The sequence below is a fragment of the Sus scrofa genome, chromosome 13, assembly GCF_054392235.1.
Source record: "Sus scrofa isolate SSC_HxYL_T2T_F1_AM1 chromosome 13, Sscrofa_HxYL_maternal_Yorkshire_Landrace_v2.0, whole genome shotgun sequence".
Classification (NCBI taxonomy): Eukaryota; Metazoa; Chordata; class Mammalia; order Artiodactyla; family Suidae; genus Sus; species Sus scrofa.
This window is the reverse complement of record NC_139395.1, coordinates 144,254,055-144,267,737: the sequence shown is the minus strand read 5'-3', so window position 1 is coordinate 144,267,737 and position 13,683 is coordinate 144,254,055. Positions and strand designations below refer to the sequence as shown.

The 13,683-nt window shown below is 43.2% G+C and overlaps 1 protein-coding gene across 3 annotated transcripts in view; it reads left to right on the top strand.

Annotated features, from left to right (window-relative positions):
• FGF12 (fibroblast growth factor 12) overlaps positions 1 to 13,683 on the top strand; it is a 577,959-nt gene that overhangs the window by 303,841 nt on the left and 260,435 nt on the right. Inside the window, exon 1 of one of the 3 annotated variants that reach the window (XM_021070055.2) lies at positions 9,857 to 12,148. The exons of the other annotated variants lie outside the window; for them this stretch is intronic. Within the exon in view, the coding sequence (XP_020925714.1) occupies positions 11,950 to 12,148 (199 nt within the window). The 5' untranslated portion in view covers positions 9,857 to 11,949. Of the gene's footprint in view, positions 1 to 9,856; positions 12,149 to 13,683 lie in introns of those variants that run through there. 3 annotated transcript variants of the gene reach the window in all.

Below are 13,683 nucleotides of genomic sequence, written 5' to 3'. Positions count from 1 at the left end.
TAATTTCTTTTGCTGTGAAAAAGCTTTTAAGTCTAATTAGACCCCATGTGTTTATTTTTGCTTTTTTTCTTTAGCTTTTAGGAGGTAGATCCAAAAATTACATAAATATTGCTGAAATTTATGTCGGAGTGTTCTGCCTATGTTCTCCTCTAGGAGTTTTATGGTTCCTGGTCTTAGATGTAGGTCTTTAATCCATTTGGAGTTTATTTTTGTATATAGTATCAGAAAATATTCTGATCTCATTGTTTTACTGTAGCTATCCAGTTTTCCCAGCATCACTTATTGAAGAGATTGTCTTTTCTCTATTGTATATTCTTGCCTTCTTTGTCATAGGTTAATTGACTGTGGGTGTGTGGGTTTTTTTCTGTGCTCTCTAGTTTGTTCCATTGATCTACATGTTCTTATGCCAGTACTACACTGTTCTAATTACTGCAGCTTTGCAGTGTAGTCTGAAGTCTAGGAGGGTGTTACTTCTAGCTTTGTTCTTTTTTTCTCAAAGTTGCTCTGGCAATTTGGGGCCTAAAGTTCTGTATAAATTTTAGGATTATTTGTTCTAGTTCTGTGAAAATTGTTGTGGGTATTTCAATAGAAATTGCATTAAATCTGTAGACTGCTTTGTGTGGTAGAGCCATTTGAGCAATATTGGTTCTTCTGATCCAAGAACATGGGGTATCAACCATTTCTTTGTATCACCTTCAATTTCCTCATCAGTTTTTCATAGTTTTCAGAATATAGAACTTTCATTTCCTTGGTTAAGTTTATTTCTAGGTATTTTATTCTTTTTGATGTGATTTTAAATAGGATTGCTTTTTCACTTTTTCTTTCTGATACGTCGTTATTAGTGTATAGAAAAGCAACAAATTTCTGTGTATTAATCTTGTATCCTCTAAATCTTCTGAATTTATTTAATGTTTCTAATAGTTTGGAGGTGAATACTTTAGGGTTTTCTATATAAAGTATCATGTCATCTGCAAATAGTGACCATTTTCATTCTTCCCTTCCAATTTGTATGTCTTTCCTTTCTTTTTCTTGTTTGATTTCTGTGGCTAGGACTCCAATACTATTAAACAGAAGTGGGGGCATCCTTGTCTTATTCCTGAATTTAGCAGGAAGGCATTCAGCTTTTCACTGTTGAATATGTTGTCACCTGTGGATTTTTCATAACTAGCCCTTTTATGTTGGGATATGTTCCCTCTAAACCCACTTTGATGAAATTTTTTATCAAATACTTTTAAGCTATACTTTGAATGCAGAATTTTCACTTGATGTGTTTGTATGATTCAAACTGAAAGGCTTGAAATTATATAAAGACTACAAAGAAAACCCAATGATTCCTTGACTGAAATGAAAATTTGGGTTAACAGTGTGTAGCAAGGGAAATTACAACACACAGATAATTTGCAACTAACACCTAGATAAGTTGATATGGTTCATTTTCTGGAGTCCACAGCTCCAGGCTAGTATTTTAGGAGTCTCTATGAGTTTGTTTTCTTATATAGTTTCTGGCCTGATTCTTTTTACTGGAGAATCTTTTCCCTCGACAGTCAGAAAAGCTTTAAGTGTGGACAGATTACTCAAATTCAGATAGAAAAAAGAAAGGCATACTATCTTTCTTGAGTTAAATTCACCTTCCAAAGCCCATGTTTCTTTTTAATCTGATGCCTGAAACTATGACTTTCCATTCACTTTAGGAAATAATGCTTCCCATTCTGAGAATGTTGTGGGTTTATACTAGGATTTTATCAGTGTAGCATCAGAAGAAAAAAGTAGTCCAACATTTGTACAAAGGGGATAAGAGAAAACACATTTCAAGATTAAGACCATGTGTTTTCCTCTATATTTATCAGATACTTGTTTCTTCCTTCCTTTTTTTTTTTTCATAACCACTACTTAACTGATGGTATCAGAGACTAAAGGTGATACCACTATTAATAAAAGTACGCCTAAGGTTTTGCTTAAGGTAAATCTTGAGCATGCTCTTACTTGTCCTGAACATTTATTACCTTCACATCCAAATTAAATCAACACACATTTACAGAATATCTGCTGTGTCAAAGTAATGTACTATGTCTTCACAGGAACAAAAATGTAAGTCATAATTCTCATTCCCAAATTCTATTTCTACTCTTATATGTAGATCATATTTAGAATATTTTTGTAATGAAATCATTTATTTTTAACATAAAGTTCTTTCCCTGGCTGTTGTCCCCAGAAAATAATAATTTCTTCAGTTGCTTTATCTTTTAAAAGTCAGGTAAGGCTAGTTCCTTGTCTTTTTCCTTATTAGGGATGAGAGGAAGAACTGTCAAGATGAAAAGGAATGGGCCTCTTCTCTGTTGCTGTATTCTTACTGTATTCAATCAACCAGAGATAATTTTCTAGCTTACTTTTAAAGAAGGTTCTTTTCTGTGGTCTCTTGTAATTGCAGTGTTGAGTAGAATGGGCCGATGACCTCATAAGGTCCCTAGCTAATACTACAGGCTTAAAAACTAATATCCTGCTGCAAACGTTACAAAAATATTGTTGCTCCTTCTTGCTCTGGATACTGTTTAAATGAACATGCTTATGCAATTGTCTTATTCCTTTCTGGATATGTGAGCCCTGGAATGCATGTTTATAACTATCTGTCTATCTGTCTTGGCTTTGACTGCATAAACGTGCAGCCTTCTATACCGCTGTCCTCTTGATTTCATGTTGCATATGCTGTATTAATGGGCATAATTACACACAAGGGAATATAACTTTTTGTGAAAATGATTGTTAAGTGAATAACTTAAAATTTTACTAAGTGCTTGCATTTATTGCTCTGGAATTCTTCAACATTTTCTTGTTTGTCTCCCCAGCATTCCAAAAGGAAGCTTGCCAAATATTTTTATTTTTGTTTTGAGCTATTTTTTTTAGCCTAAAATGTGAATTTAGAGATTTGTAGATGAATGATGCTACTTTTCATCCATATATACACCTATTTATCTATCCATCTACTCATCCATTTATTCATTCATTTATTCATTCACTCATTCATACTGTTCCTTGTTTCAAAAAACAGTACTATCTTTTCAATCTATTATTTTAATTACTCTAGATTATTTACAGGCAAATAAACTTAGGCTCAGACAGAGTAACTTTACGCAAGGAAAATTATTTATTCCAAATCACATATTCTTTCTACCTTATATTTTATTTTTAGAGAATTCTAAGAAGTTTGGACTAGAAATGACCTTAATGGTCACCTTGTCCAAACTCCTCTTTGATGGATACCCTGACAGTTTTCTCTAATGAGATTGTGTATTTTGGTTTTTTAAATCTCAGCTAAAAATCTTATTAAATCTCAAATAGAATCAATGGGGTCTTTCACTAATTGTTATTTTCATAGCAACCAGTGCTGTGTGCACACAGAGAACAAAAATATGAATTTATGACAATTTTAATAATATAATTTGAGTGTCAGTCATGTACTGGGTGCTGTAAAAGACTGCTATTTCAACAAGAACCATTCCCTGAAAATTTGGAATCTAAAATTAGAAATGAGAGCAACTAGGAATGGTCCATGGAGAAAGCCGCTCAGTACAGATGGGTGACAGCATGAATTTTAGGATTATCAAATCATTTTAAGGTCATTTCATCGTATTCTGAGACTTTAAAAATTTACTACTCATTTTATCTGATGCCTCTAGTCCCTTTTTTCATTATTGTTACATTTCTTTTCTTCTGTGAATGTGAGTGTGACTGTGTGTGTGTGTGTGTGTGTGTGTGTGTGTGTGTGTGTGTATGAGAGAGAGAGAGAAAGAGACTGAGAGAAAAGAGACAAAGATCAGAATTAAAACTGTACACCTAAATACTGGGGGTGGAGGTTGGTCAGAGCAGAAATCTAGATACCATGTATCCTCTCAGGCTATCTGACTTTAATAGATAGATTGAATTTAGGCAGTTTTTAGAGGGTATTGATGAAATAAAATGATCAAGTTGGAAATGTGGAGGCTGCCCTTTAATTAGCTGTTTGTTTCTTGATATAAGAATAAATGTTTTATTTTTGACTTAAAAAGACAGGTGGATGGATAAATTCATTCAGTCAGTCAGTATTTATTGTGTGCTATATAGTAAATGATACTTTAGGCACTGGAGGTAGGAAAGTAAATAAAGCAGACAATCTTCCTATCTTTATGAGTTTTACATTCTCATGAGGATCTTCAAGCTACCTTTCTTATCTAGAAGGAAGAAGTATCACTGGACCAGTGACACTGGAAATTAGAAAAGGGCTAAGATGATGGAGAATCACTTGGGGCAGTTTTTTAACATCCTCAATTCAGCTGGGAAGGAAAATAACCAAGTGTCAAAGAAGTGATTCATGCCAAACCAGTGTACAGTTTTTGGAATGGGAATGGAAAAAACGTAACTTTGTCCTTTTACAAATTTCTCTAATTTCTATTTTGATTTCATTTCCATGTAGTTTTCTCGTGGAACTCAACTTAAATGACTGAACTTAGGAAGAGAGTGGGAGCCCCAGTGTCAGAACCAAAGGACACCCTCTCAAGGCCAAGAGTGGGAAAATGACCACCTTAGCTCCCTGGCCCAGAGAGAGGTAAAAGCTGCAGAGGGAGATTTGGGACACTTGAGTCCCCCCTCCTTTCCAACAGTGACTGATCTCTTCAAGGTCATTTACAAGATGGGAAACCCTGGTAGAGGAGCACTAGAGGTCATTGAATGAAAGGACCGATAACATTGCTATTTTTTCTTTACGTGATCTTAATTGGGGCATGAGAGATCGTTGAGATCAGAAGGCCTGGAATAAACTCATATATCTTCACTCATCTGTTGTGTGTCCTTGGGAGATTGATTATATCACTTACTGGAGTCTCAATTTGTCTGTAAAACTGAGTTATTATCTCCATAATTTTCCTCACAAGGTTGTTGAGAGCCTCAATGAGACAATACATGAGAAGACGATTTCTAAACAGCCAAAGACTGTATCAGTACAAATGATAATTACATTCTTATTTTATTAATTGTATTCCATGATTATAGTTATTCATGGTATCCTGTTTGTATTGACATACAGTGTAACACAGAGGATAAAAGAGAAGCTTTGGAAAGAAATTAAATTAAATTAAATTACATTTGAACTCTACCAGTTCTTGACTAGGTGACTGACTAAGCAACTTAACCTCTCTGTGCCCTAGTTTCTTCATTTATAAAAGGAGGATAATGACAGAACATACCTCATAGAGTTTCTGTAAGGATTCAGTGTGTCAATAATTGTAATGCACTTAGAACTTTACAGGGAGTTTAGCCTGTACAGTTTAGTTACAACTTTTATTTCTTATTAAAACAAACATTGTCCAAAACACTGATGATTTCTCTACTTGGGCAATAGGATACTACCCTTAATCTGTGTCATAAAGGAGAATTAAAGGTACTACCTTATTGTATTTTGAGAGATGACCCAAACCAGACAAACATATAACTCATAGTGATTCAGTTATTGAACTATTGAATAAAGCACTATAAAGGCATTCACAAATATTAGGAAGTAACTGTTTATGTTGTTTTTGCCACCCTATCTTAACTGACAATCTGGCAGAGTAAAGGAAATGGAAGTACAGCCATTGTAAGGGATAACATTCATGGAGAAAAGGTCGTCTTCTGCCTATCATTCCTGTGTTGGAGGCTGGTGAGCTCATATTCACCAAGCTTTGAGTAGGGACCTGATCTTAGAGTAGGATGATGTATGAGCAGAGCTAGGCTCCTTTGTGTTTCCAGTAGACAAGGACCTTGACAATACTTCACTAATGAAAATTTTGTTTGCCATTACAATGTCAAGGTTAATCATTCATTTCAAGTAGATTTCCAGCCTTCATTAAATACATTATGCCCAGAAGTGAGTGATGATGTGTATGAATCACAAGGTATGTTTTCCTGTTTCGGGAAGTCTGGATTTTATAGCAGGGCCTTGATTTAAATGGATATTTTAATGACAGCATGTTCATTCTAATACTTCACATCTTTTCTGAGCTTTGCCGCAGCCTGGTTAGATAGGTACTGCTAGTGTCATTATCATTGATATATTTTACAGATGTGGTTTAGAGATTGAATAACTTGTCCAGTGCATACAGCTAGTGCATGATTAAGACAAGAGCCAGATAAGAACATGATGGCATGAACTGTAAGCTTGTTAAGGGAAGGGAGAAGTTAGAGGTGTATAGAGTTCCCCTTGGCAACTGAAACAGGGCCTTGGATGCAGTCTGTGCCCAATTCAAGTTTTCAAATAAATGACTGCAGTGGTCCTGATAGTCTGATTTAAGAATTGAAAGACTTGGAGTTCCCGTCGTGGCGCAGTGGTTAACGAATCCGACTAGGAACCATGAGGTTGCGGGTTCGGTCCCTGCCCTTGCTCAGTGGGTTAACGATCCGGCCTTGCCGTGAGCTGTGGTGTAGGTTGCAGACGCGGCTCGGATCCCGTGTTGCTGTGGCTCTGGCGTAGGCCGGTGGCTACAGCTCCGATTCAACCCCTGGCCTGGGAACCTCCATATGCCGCGGGAGCGGCCCAAGAAATAGCAACAACAACAAAAAAAAGACAAAAAAAAAAAAAGAATTGAAAGACTTGACCTATGAATAAGCAAAAGACTATTAAACATTCTATGTTTTTTTCCTTTTAAAATATGGAGATGATTTAAAAATATAGGGATGATTAAGACTGCCCATGGTCTGAAATATAAATATATCTTTATAATTATCCTTTCAATGTGTATCTGGCAACTTTCTCCAAGTTATTCAAACTGCTTCCACCTATTGATGTCTTCAGAATTGTAAATGGAAATTCTCAAGCTGTTCAAAAAGAAACAAAACAAAACAAAAACAAGGTATTGTTATTCCTGAGATATCACCCTTCAGAGTGACCTGATTGTTTTAATTAAATCATCATTGGGCTGATTTAATCTCATTCCTGACTCCCAGATGCAAAGATGCTGGAAATATCCTAGTTGCCATGAAGGAAAACTTATGAGACTTAGTGGCTTGGGTTAGAGAGACATGTAATCTCTGGTTATCAAAAAATGACCTTGAGTATTGCTTCTGATCTCAATAGCCATGTACATAAATTCTACATAACTTCTCAAATTTCCCTATATTTACCTCTTCTTCTCATTGGAGAAATGAAGTAAAGGATTCTGATGATGACTTAAAAGGGCAAAACAGCTTAAAAAAAAAAAAAGGCACCCTGACAATAGCTGCAGGAGTGTAAGAGAAGAGGTAGAGTATTTGTTGTCTGATTGAATGGAAAGCACTGCATTCTTTCAGCAGAGATCTAAAGACATGGACTAATGTCACTTTCTGAAAGCTAGCATTTATTGTTTTCATTTTGTTCCTTAAATGCCTGACTTGATGCTGCCATGTCAAGACAGAGAAAACTCAAACAGCAACTGTATTTGCTTTTTTTTTGTCTTTTTTTTTTTTTTTTTTTTTGCTATTTCTTTGGGCCACTCCCAAGTGCATATGGAGGTTCCCAGGTTAGGGGTCTAATCGGAGCTGTATCCGAGCCGCGTCTTCAACCTACACCACAGCTCACGGCAAGGCCGGATCGTTAACCCACTGAGCAAGTGCAGGGACTGAACCGGCAACCTCATGGTTCCTAGTCGGATTCCTTAACCACTGCGCCACGACGGGAACTCCTGTATTTGCTTTTTCATCTCTTCCCTCATCATCCTCTTCTATTCTGTGCTGCTAGCCTGGTTACCTTCTGCATCAGAACATCTTCATGTCTCAAAAACCTACAGAAAAAGAAGGCAATACCCTCAAAGATTTGAGAACATCCTCTTTCCAGGCCATTTTTGAGGGGGAGGGGAGGGAAAGACAGAAGGGCACAGGACTGCAATTCTAGAAAAATATGTTAGATTTTGAGAGTCTGAATTTATTTCTCCTTTCTGGGATTATGTATTATCTAATACACATATTAGATACATATATATATATATGTATATGTATGCCTATCTATGTATCTCTCAAACTTTGACACCTGAAGAACTTGTTAAAAATTCAAATCCCTGGGCTCTACCCTTGGAGATTTCTGCTTCGTGTTCTAAGAAACTGTCAGGAATCTGCATTTAAAAAAAGCATCTCAGAAGAATATCATGCATTTCTTAAAAAAAAAAATAAACACTGTCATCATCTCTTTTACTCATTTGGCATTTTCCACTTTTCAAAATGCTTGCACATACATATTCAGTTCTGTGAGGTAGATGAGAATGATTATTTCCATTTTGAGGATAAGGACTCAGAGTTTAGCAGTGATTTCCTCAAGGCCTCTCTAGACACTCCTCTCTTGCCCATTTCTCCCCTGAGCTTCCCTTTTTCTTTTTGGGTGTGGAACTGCAGAAGGCAAGGAGCCCCCTAAGCCAGCCAGTACTGTTTGTGCCTGCCTTCCTCAGGAATGAGACAAGTCTTCTGGCAGCCACAGAAAGAAAACACGTAATTTTATCTGTGAAAAGTGAACACTTCCCTAATTGACATTGTTACCAATTGATTTTAAGTAATTTCCTTTACCATTTCCAGATGCACTTTTGAAAATGTATTTGGCTGGCTTCACTTTCGAAGAAGAGGTGTGTGTGTGTGTGTGTGTGTGTGTGTGTGTGTGTGTGTGTGTGTGTGTGCGCATCTTTTTCAGCTGTCTTGTTCTGTATTGTTAGAATCCCAAGTTTGTTTTCCTTATTCAGCCCCCTGCGCTGCTGCAGGGGATGTGTGCTCCCCATCCACCATTGGGATTCCCCCCTTTCAGGGTGCCCTGCTTATTTAATCCTCCTCCCAGCTGTCTTCCCCATAAACCCATCTGTCTGAATTATGCCCAGAGGCAGCAGGAAAGGTCCAGGCCCCTAGATACACTGGGCTTGTTTAACACAGTGCTTGCCCTGAACAACCTCACAGGCCTCAGTTCTTCCCATCTGCTAGGCCCACAGGTTTGTGCCCACAACTAGAGAATTCCTGGGTCCTCTCCAGGTCCCACATCCATTCTCAGTAGCTTCCAGGGCCTTCATGGTCCTTGCTGACTATTAGGATATTTCCAACATACACTTGTTTCTGCTTGGAAATCATCCATTGAAATTTCTTCCACTACCCTTAATGCTTAGCAGAGTGTCTGTGAAGGGGAAAGATTTAGGGATATTTGAAGACGGGTTGAAGAGAGATACTAAGTATAACTAACAGCCCCTTCCAGGCCTCAGCATGAATGGAAGGTGACTACTCGTTGATGTTTCCAAAATTTTTCCTGTTGCAATTTAACTTTGGTGACATTATCTCCTCCGCCGAGTTTTCTGTAGCATCCATTGTCATCACAAGCACTCCTGGGGACCTGATTGTGCTCCAAAGCTGGTTGTTGACTGCCCATGCCCACAGTCCCCACCCCTCACTCCACTGCCATCCTCCTCTCCGGCAGGGTGCTCAGGTACCTGGTCTCTCATTTTAGGGATTGAGGCTGTTTGGCAGCTTTCTTGACAAAACCCAGAAATCTGGGTTCCTGGAATGTCGAAGCACTTTTTCCTGTTCCAAAATGAACTGAAGGGGGGTCCTACACGAGGATCCAAGAGGCCATCGTTACTTTCTCCAGTGTTCACCGCCTTCCTTTCTAAACAGAATTCTTTGTGCTCCAGCTCATTGGAGAGAGCAGACTGCTTCCAACCCCTAACTCCTCTTTGTGCACCCAGGGTCCTTTAAACGGGCCAGTGGTTGTGTTTTCTCTTGGGGGAGGGACGGGACAGAGCCGACCCGAGCTGCAGTTCCTTCGCTCTGCCTCTGAGAATTTCTCATCCAAACCTCAATCACGTAGGATTGCGTAGAGAGGAGAAAAGGGGAGAGACAGAAGACAGAGAAGGGGGAGAGGGGTGACGGCAGGGAGAGAGAAGAGAATAGGAGCAGGGGCGCAAGGGAGGGGAGGCGGACCCGAGTGCGCTGCGCTTCCTAGCGCTCGGGGAGCCTGGCCCCCAGCGCGGCCCCACCTGGGCTCTACCGAGCTCTCGGTAGGTGGCCGAGCAGTGCCAGAGGTACCCCGGCAGCCGCCCGCCCTTCGTCCCACCCTCCATGTCGGTGGCGGTCGTCCCCGCCTGGAGTTGCCTGCGGAGCTAGCGCTCCAGCCGAGCGAGCCGGCTAGGCAGCGGCGGCGGCGCCCAGGAGCCGGCGCGGCTCGGCGCGCCAGGAGCCTCAGCCCCGAATGGGACTCCGCCCTGAGCGCCCCCTCTGGGGCCCGGGGAGGCGGCGGCGGGGGGTACCCCGCTAACCCTCGGCGCTGAGAAGCCACCCGCGCAGCTAGTTGGGCGAGTTGGCGGCAGCCCGCACCTGCTTGCTGGCCCCGGCCCCAGAGTCTGCGTCCGGCTCCGAGGGCCCCGGTGGCGCGCTTGGCCGCCTCCCGCCCCAGACCCGGCGGCCTAGGGGCCCCGCCTGCGCCCCGGGCGCCAGACCATGGTGGGCAGCTCCGAAGCGGAGCCGCAGCCGCCTCGAGCCGACGTCGCCCGCAGCCAGCCCCCGCCCCACCCGAGGCGACGCGCGGGTGTTCGCAGCGCGCCGGTCACTTCCTTCCTCGGCCGGGATGGGCTGCGCGGGACTGAGTGATCGGCCTTGCGTCCGGCGGGTAATCCCCATCTGACCTGCTGCCTGTGAGCCGCCGACTGCCGGGCCGCGCGAGCCTGAGGGGCCGGGGCAGCGCGGCGATGACCTGATCCTGAGCCCGCCAGGGCACCCACTCCTTCCCTCGCTCCCTCTGAGCCTGTGCGGAGAGCAGCCCGGTGCGGCGGCCCCGGGCGGACCATGGCGGGGAGCTCCAGTTAAAGGCGTGTGGGCGCCGAGCTGGAGAGGACACCTTCGGCATCGCTGCCTTTTGAGGGGGCTTATTTAAACTACTGAGTCATTCCAGATTTAGGATTCCCTAAATAATCACCAACTGTGCCCGTCTTGTGCCAGAAAGAAAGCGAAAAGAGAAAGAGCGCCCGCTTTTGGGACCCCGCGTATCGGCGGCGCTCGCCTCTCGCGGGTTTCTCCCGGAGGGGTGCTCGGCCCTTGAGGATCTCCCTCCCTCTCTCCCTCCCTCCTTCCCCGTCCCTCCTGCCCTCTTCCCCCTCCCCCCTCCCCCCCTCGCCTCCCGCTCTCTTTGCAGCGTTGCTGGCGGGGAGTCGCGCTCGCCGCAGCTGGAAACAGCTGCCCCCACCTCGCGCCCCTACCCCGACTCCGGCTAACCGCTCCCACTTCGCGCCTCTCGGAATTCCAGAACTCGGGCGGCGGGCCCTGGGAGAACAGCAGCCGGTGCGATGCATTCCGTAGACCTCACCCAGCCGGGACGGACCTCCTAATCTCCAGAATTGCGGGCCGCAGGGAGTTAAATTGCTGCCTTCCTCTCCTCTGTTGGCGGTTGGTGGCTTGTTTTCTAAAGGAACGTTTTATTCACTTTTTAGTATTTTCTACCGGGGGCACGCTACCCGCCTCGGTCCAGACTCTGCTTTGTAAACGGGTTTTATATGTATGTGTGTGTAGATATACTTTGGACACCTTACAACGCTTGCGCCTCTCCAACAGGGGCACGGCTTGTTGTTTTGGACATCCTTCTTCCCCTTCCACTTGGTACTCCGAAGCAGTGTGACCAAACTCCCCACTGCCCCTTGGACACGGATCGCCTTGGGGTGCAAGTTTGGGGTGCAAGAGTCTAGTTAACAGGAAGGCCTGGGACCGCCCCGCCCCCGCCGCCAGCGGTTGGGGAAGTTTACATCTGGATTTTCACACATTTTGTCGCCACTGCCCAGACTCTGACTAACCTTGTGGGCGCCGGGTTTTCGGTACTGCAGCCATCTCAAATATTAGCACTGCCTCCCCGCGCCTGCCCTGTCCCTCCAGGCCGCCGAGGTCCTGCCCTCGCCCCTGCGGAGCGTGATTCCGGGGGGCGCAGTGGAGCCGGGGGCCTGGGGCCCGCGCTGAGCAGCTATGGCTGCAGCGATAGCCAGCTCCTTGATCCGGCAGAAGCGACAGGCGAGGGAGTCCAACAGCGACCGGGTGTCGGCCTCCAAGCGCCGTTCCAGTCCCAGCAAAGACGGGCGCTCCCTGTGCGAGAGGCACGTCCTCGGGGTATTCAGCAAAGTGCGCTTCTGCAGCGGCCGCAAGAGGCCAGTGAGGCGGAGACCAGGTCAGTAGAAGCCCGGACAGTGGGCTCCCTAGAGGCTAACACCCCCCTCCCTTTCTGCAAAGCACCTGGGGGCATCCATGGAAGAGAACCAGGATTCCTCTCGTCCATCCTGGCCCCCAGCTCTTCCAAATTCCAGTCATCTTTCAGTCACCCTCTGTTGGTTAATAGCTTCTTATCCCATATTCAGGAAAACACCTATACCTTGATGAAACCACCATTTGACTAGGATAAGTAAGAGTTACATACCTAGCTGCTCCTGGTCTCATACATAGCCTCATTGAGGGTAGTGATCACCTCATTCTCCCTCTCTTTCTCTTTCTCACCCATCCATCCATCCATCCATCCATCCATCCATCCATCCATCCAGCATTTAATCTGCCTACAGAGGACCTAAATGTAAATAAACCTTCCTCCCTCCCTATATTTCTCATAACACTTAGTACAATTCTTAACATGTAATAGACACTTAGTAGACACCAGATGTACTTAAATTTATTCTTTTTCTAACTCTCTAGCAACACATTATATCGCATCTTTCTAACATTCTGATCAATTTCTCACCTTCCCATTATCATCCCTGCCCTTTCACTTCCCTTTACACAGACCTTTTCCTATTCTCTTCTTTTGGCTCCTTGCATTGTTTCCAGTGGCTCTGCTCATTAACTTTTCTGTCCTATTATTCCCATCCTTCGCACACTCACACTTACTTTTGGGACCTTAAGGGAACACTGTTATATCTGCAGTTTGACCTCAGGGAGTGTAAAGAAAACTTTAGACTTATTAGAGATCTTCTAGGCCTGGCCTTTCTGAAGCTGATTTTTTTCTTTGGCCCTAAACTCAAATAGTTGGTCTTTGATGTGTCTCTTGTTTACAGAGGGAAATTGTTTGTCCTGTAATTTCAGAGCGATTACTCCCAAGTTAAGCGAAGCTACCTTGAGAGAATGAAAGCAGAATTTTCAAGGTCTGTGTTTCCACCAGACTTTACTGATCCTCTGCAGGGTCACTTGGAATCTGTAGATGGTCCTCCCTTACTGTGGACAACTGAAAGGAAATACTGTCTAGAAGGACAGCTTGCTCTGTGATCAGTTGATTGGATCTTTGCAACTCTGACTGTGATGCTCTCTTGGGTTCCAGGAATGAAGTGTGTGGGCTGGAGTCATTGGGGTGAAGAAAACACTTGGAAAGTCTGGACAAGTGGGGCTCAGGATTAGTGTAGAAATTTGAGGTTAAGCCTTGTGGAGAACCCATCTCATCTCTTTTTTTCCATTGAGTTTTCATGTTGTTATTCACTCCATGGGCTCATTTTCTTGTTCTGTGATGTGGATGAAATCGTAAATTTCAGGATTAAACAAAAATGATTATGATCCCAAGGGACAGGAGCTACTAGAGTCTGTTATTTTTACATCCAGTGAATATGGCTTGTTCATTTTATAAACAGAAGATGTATGCAAAAACAAACAAACAAAACAAAACTGATAGAGTTATCCCTGCACGGTAAATAATTTGTATTAGGGGGAAATAGAATAAAATCTGTC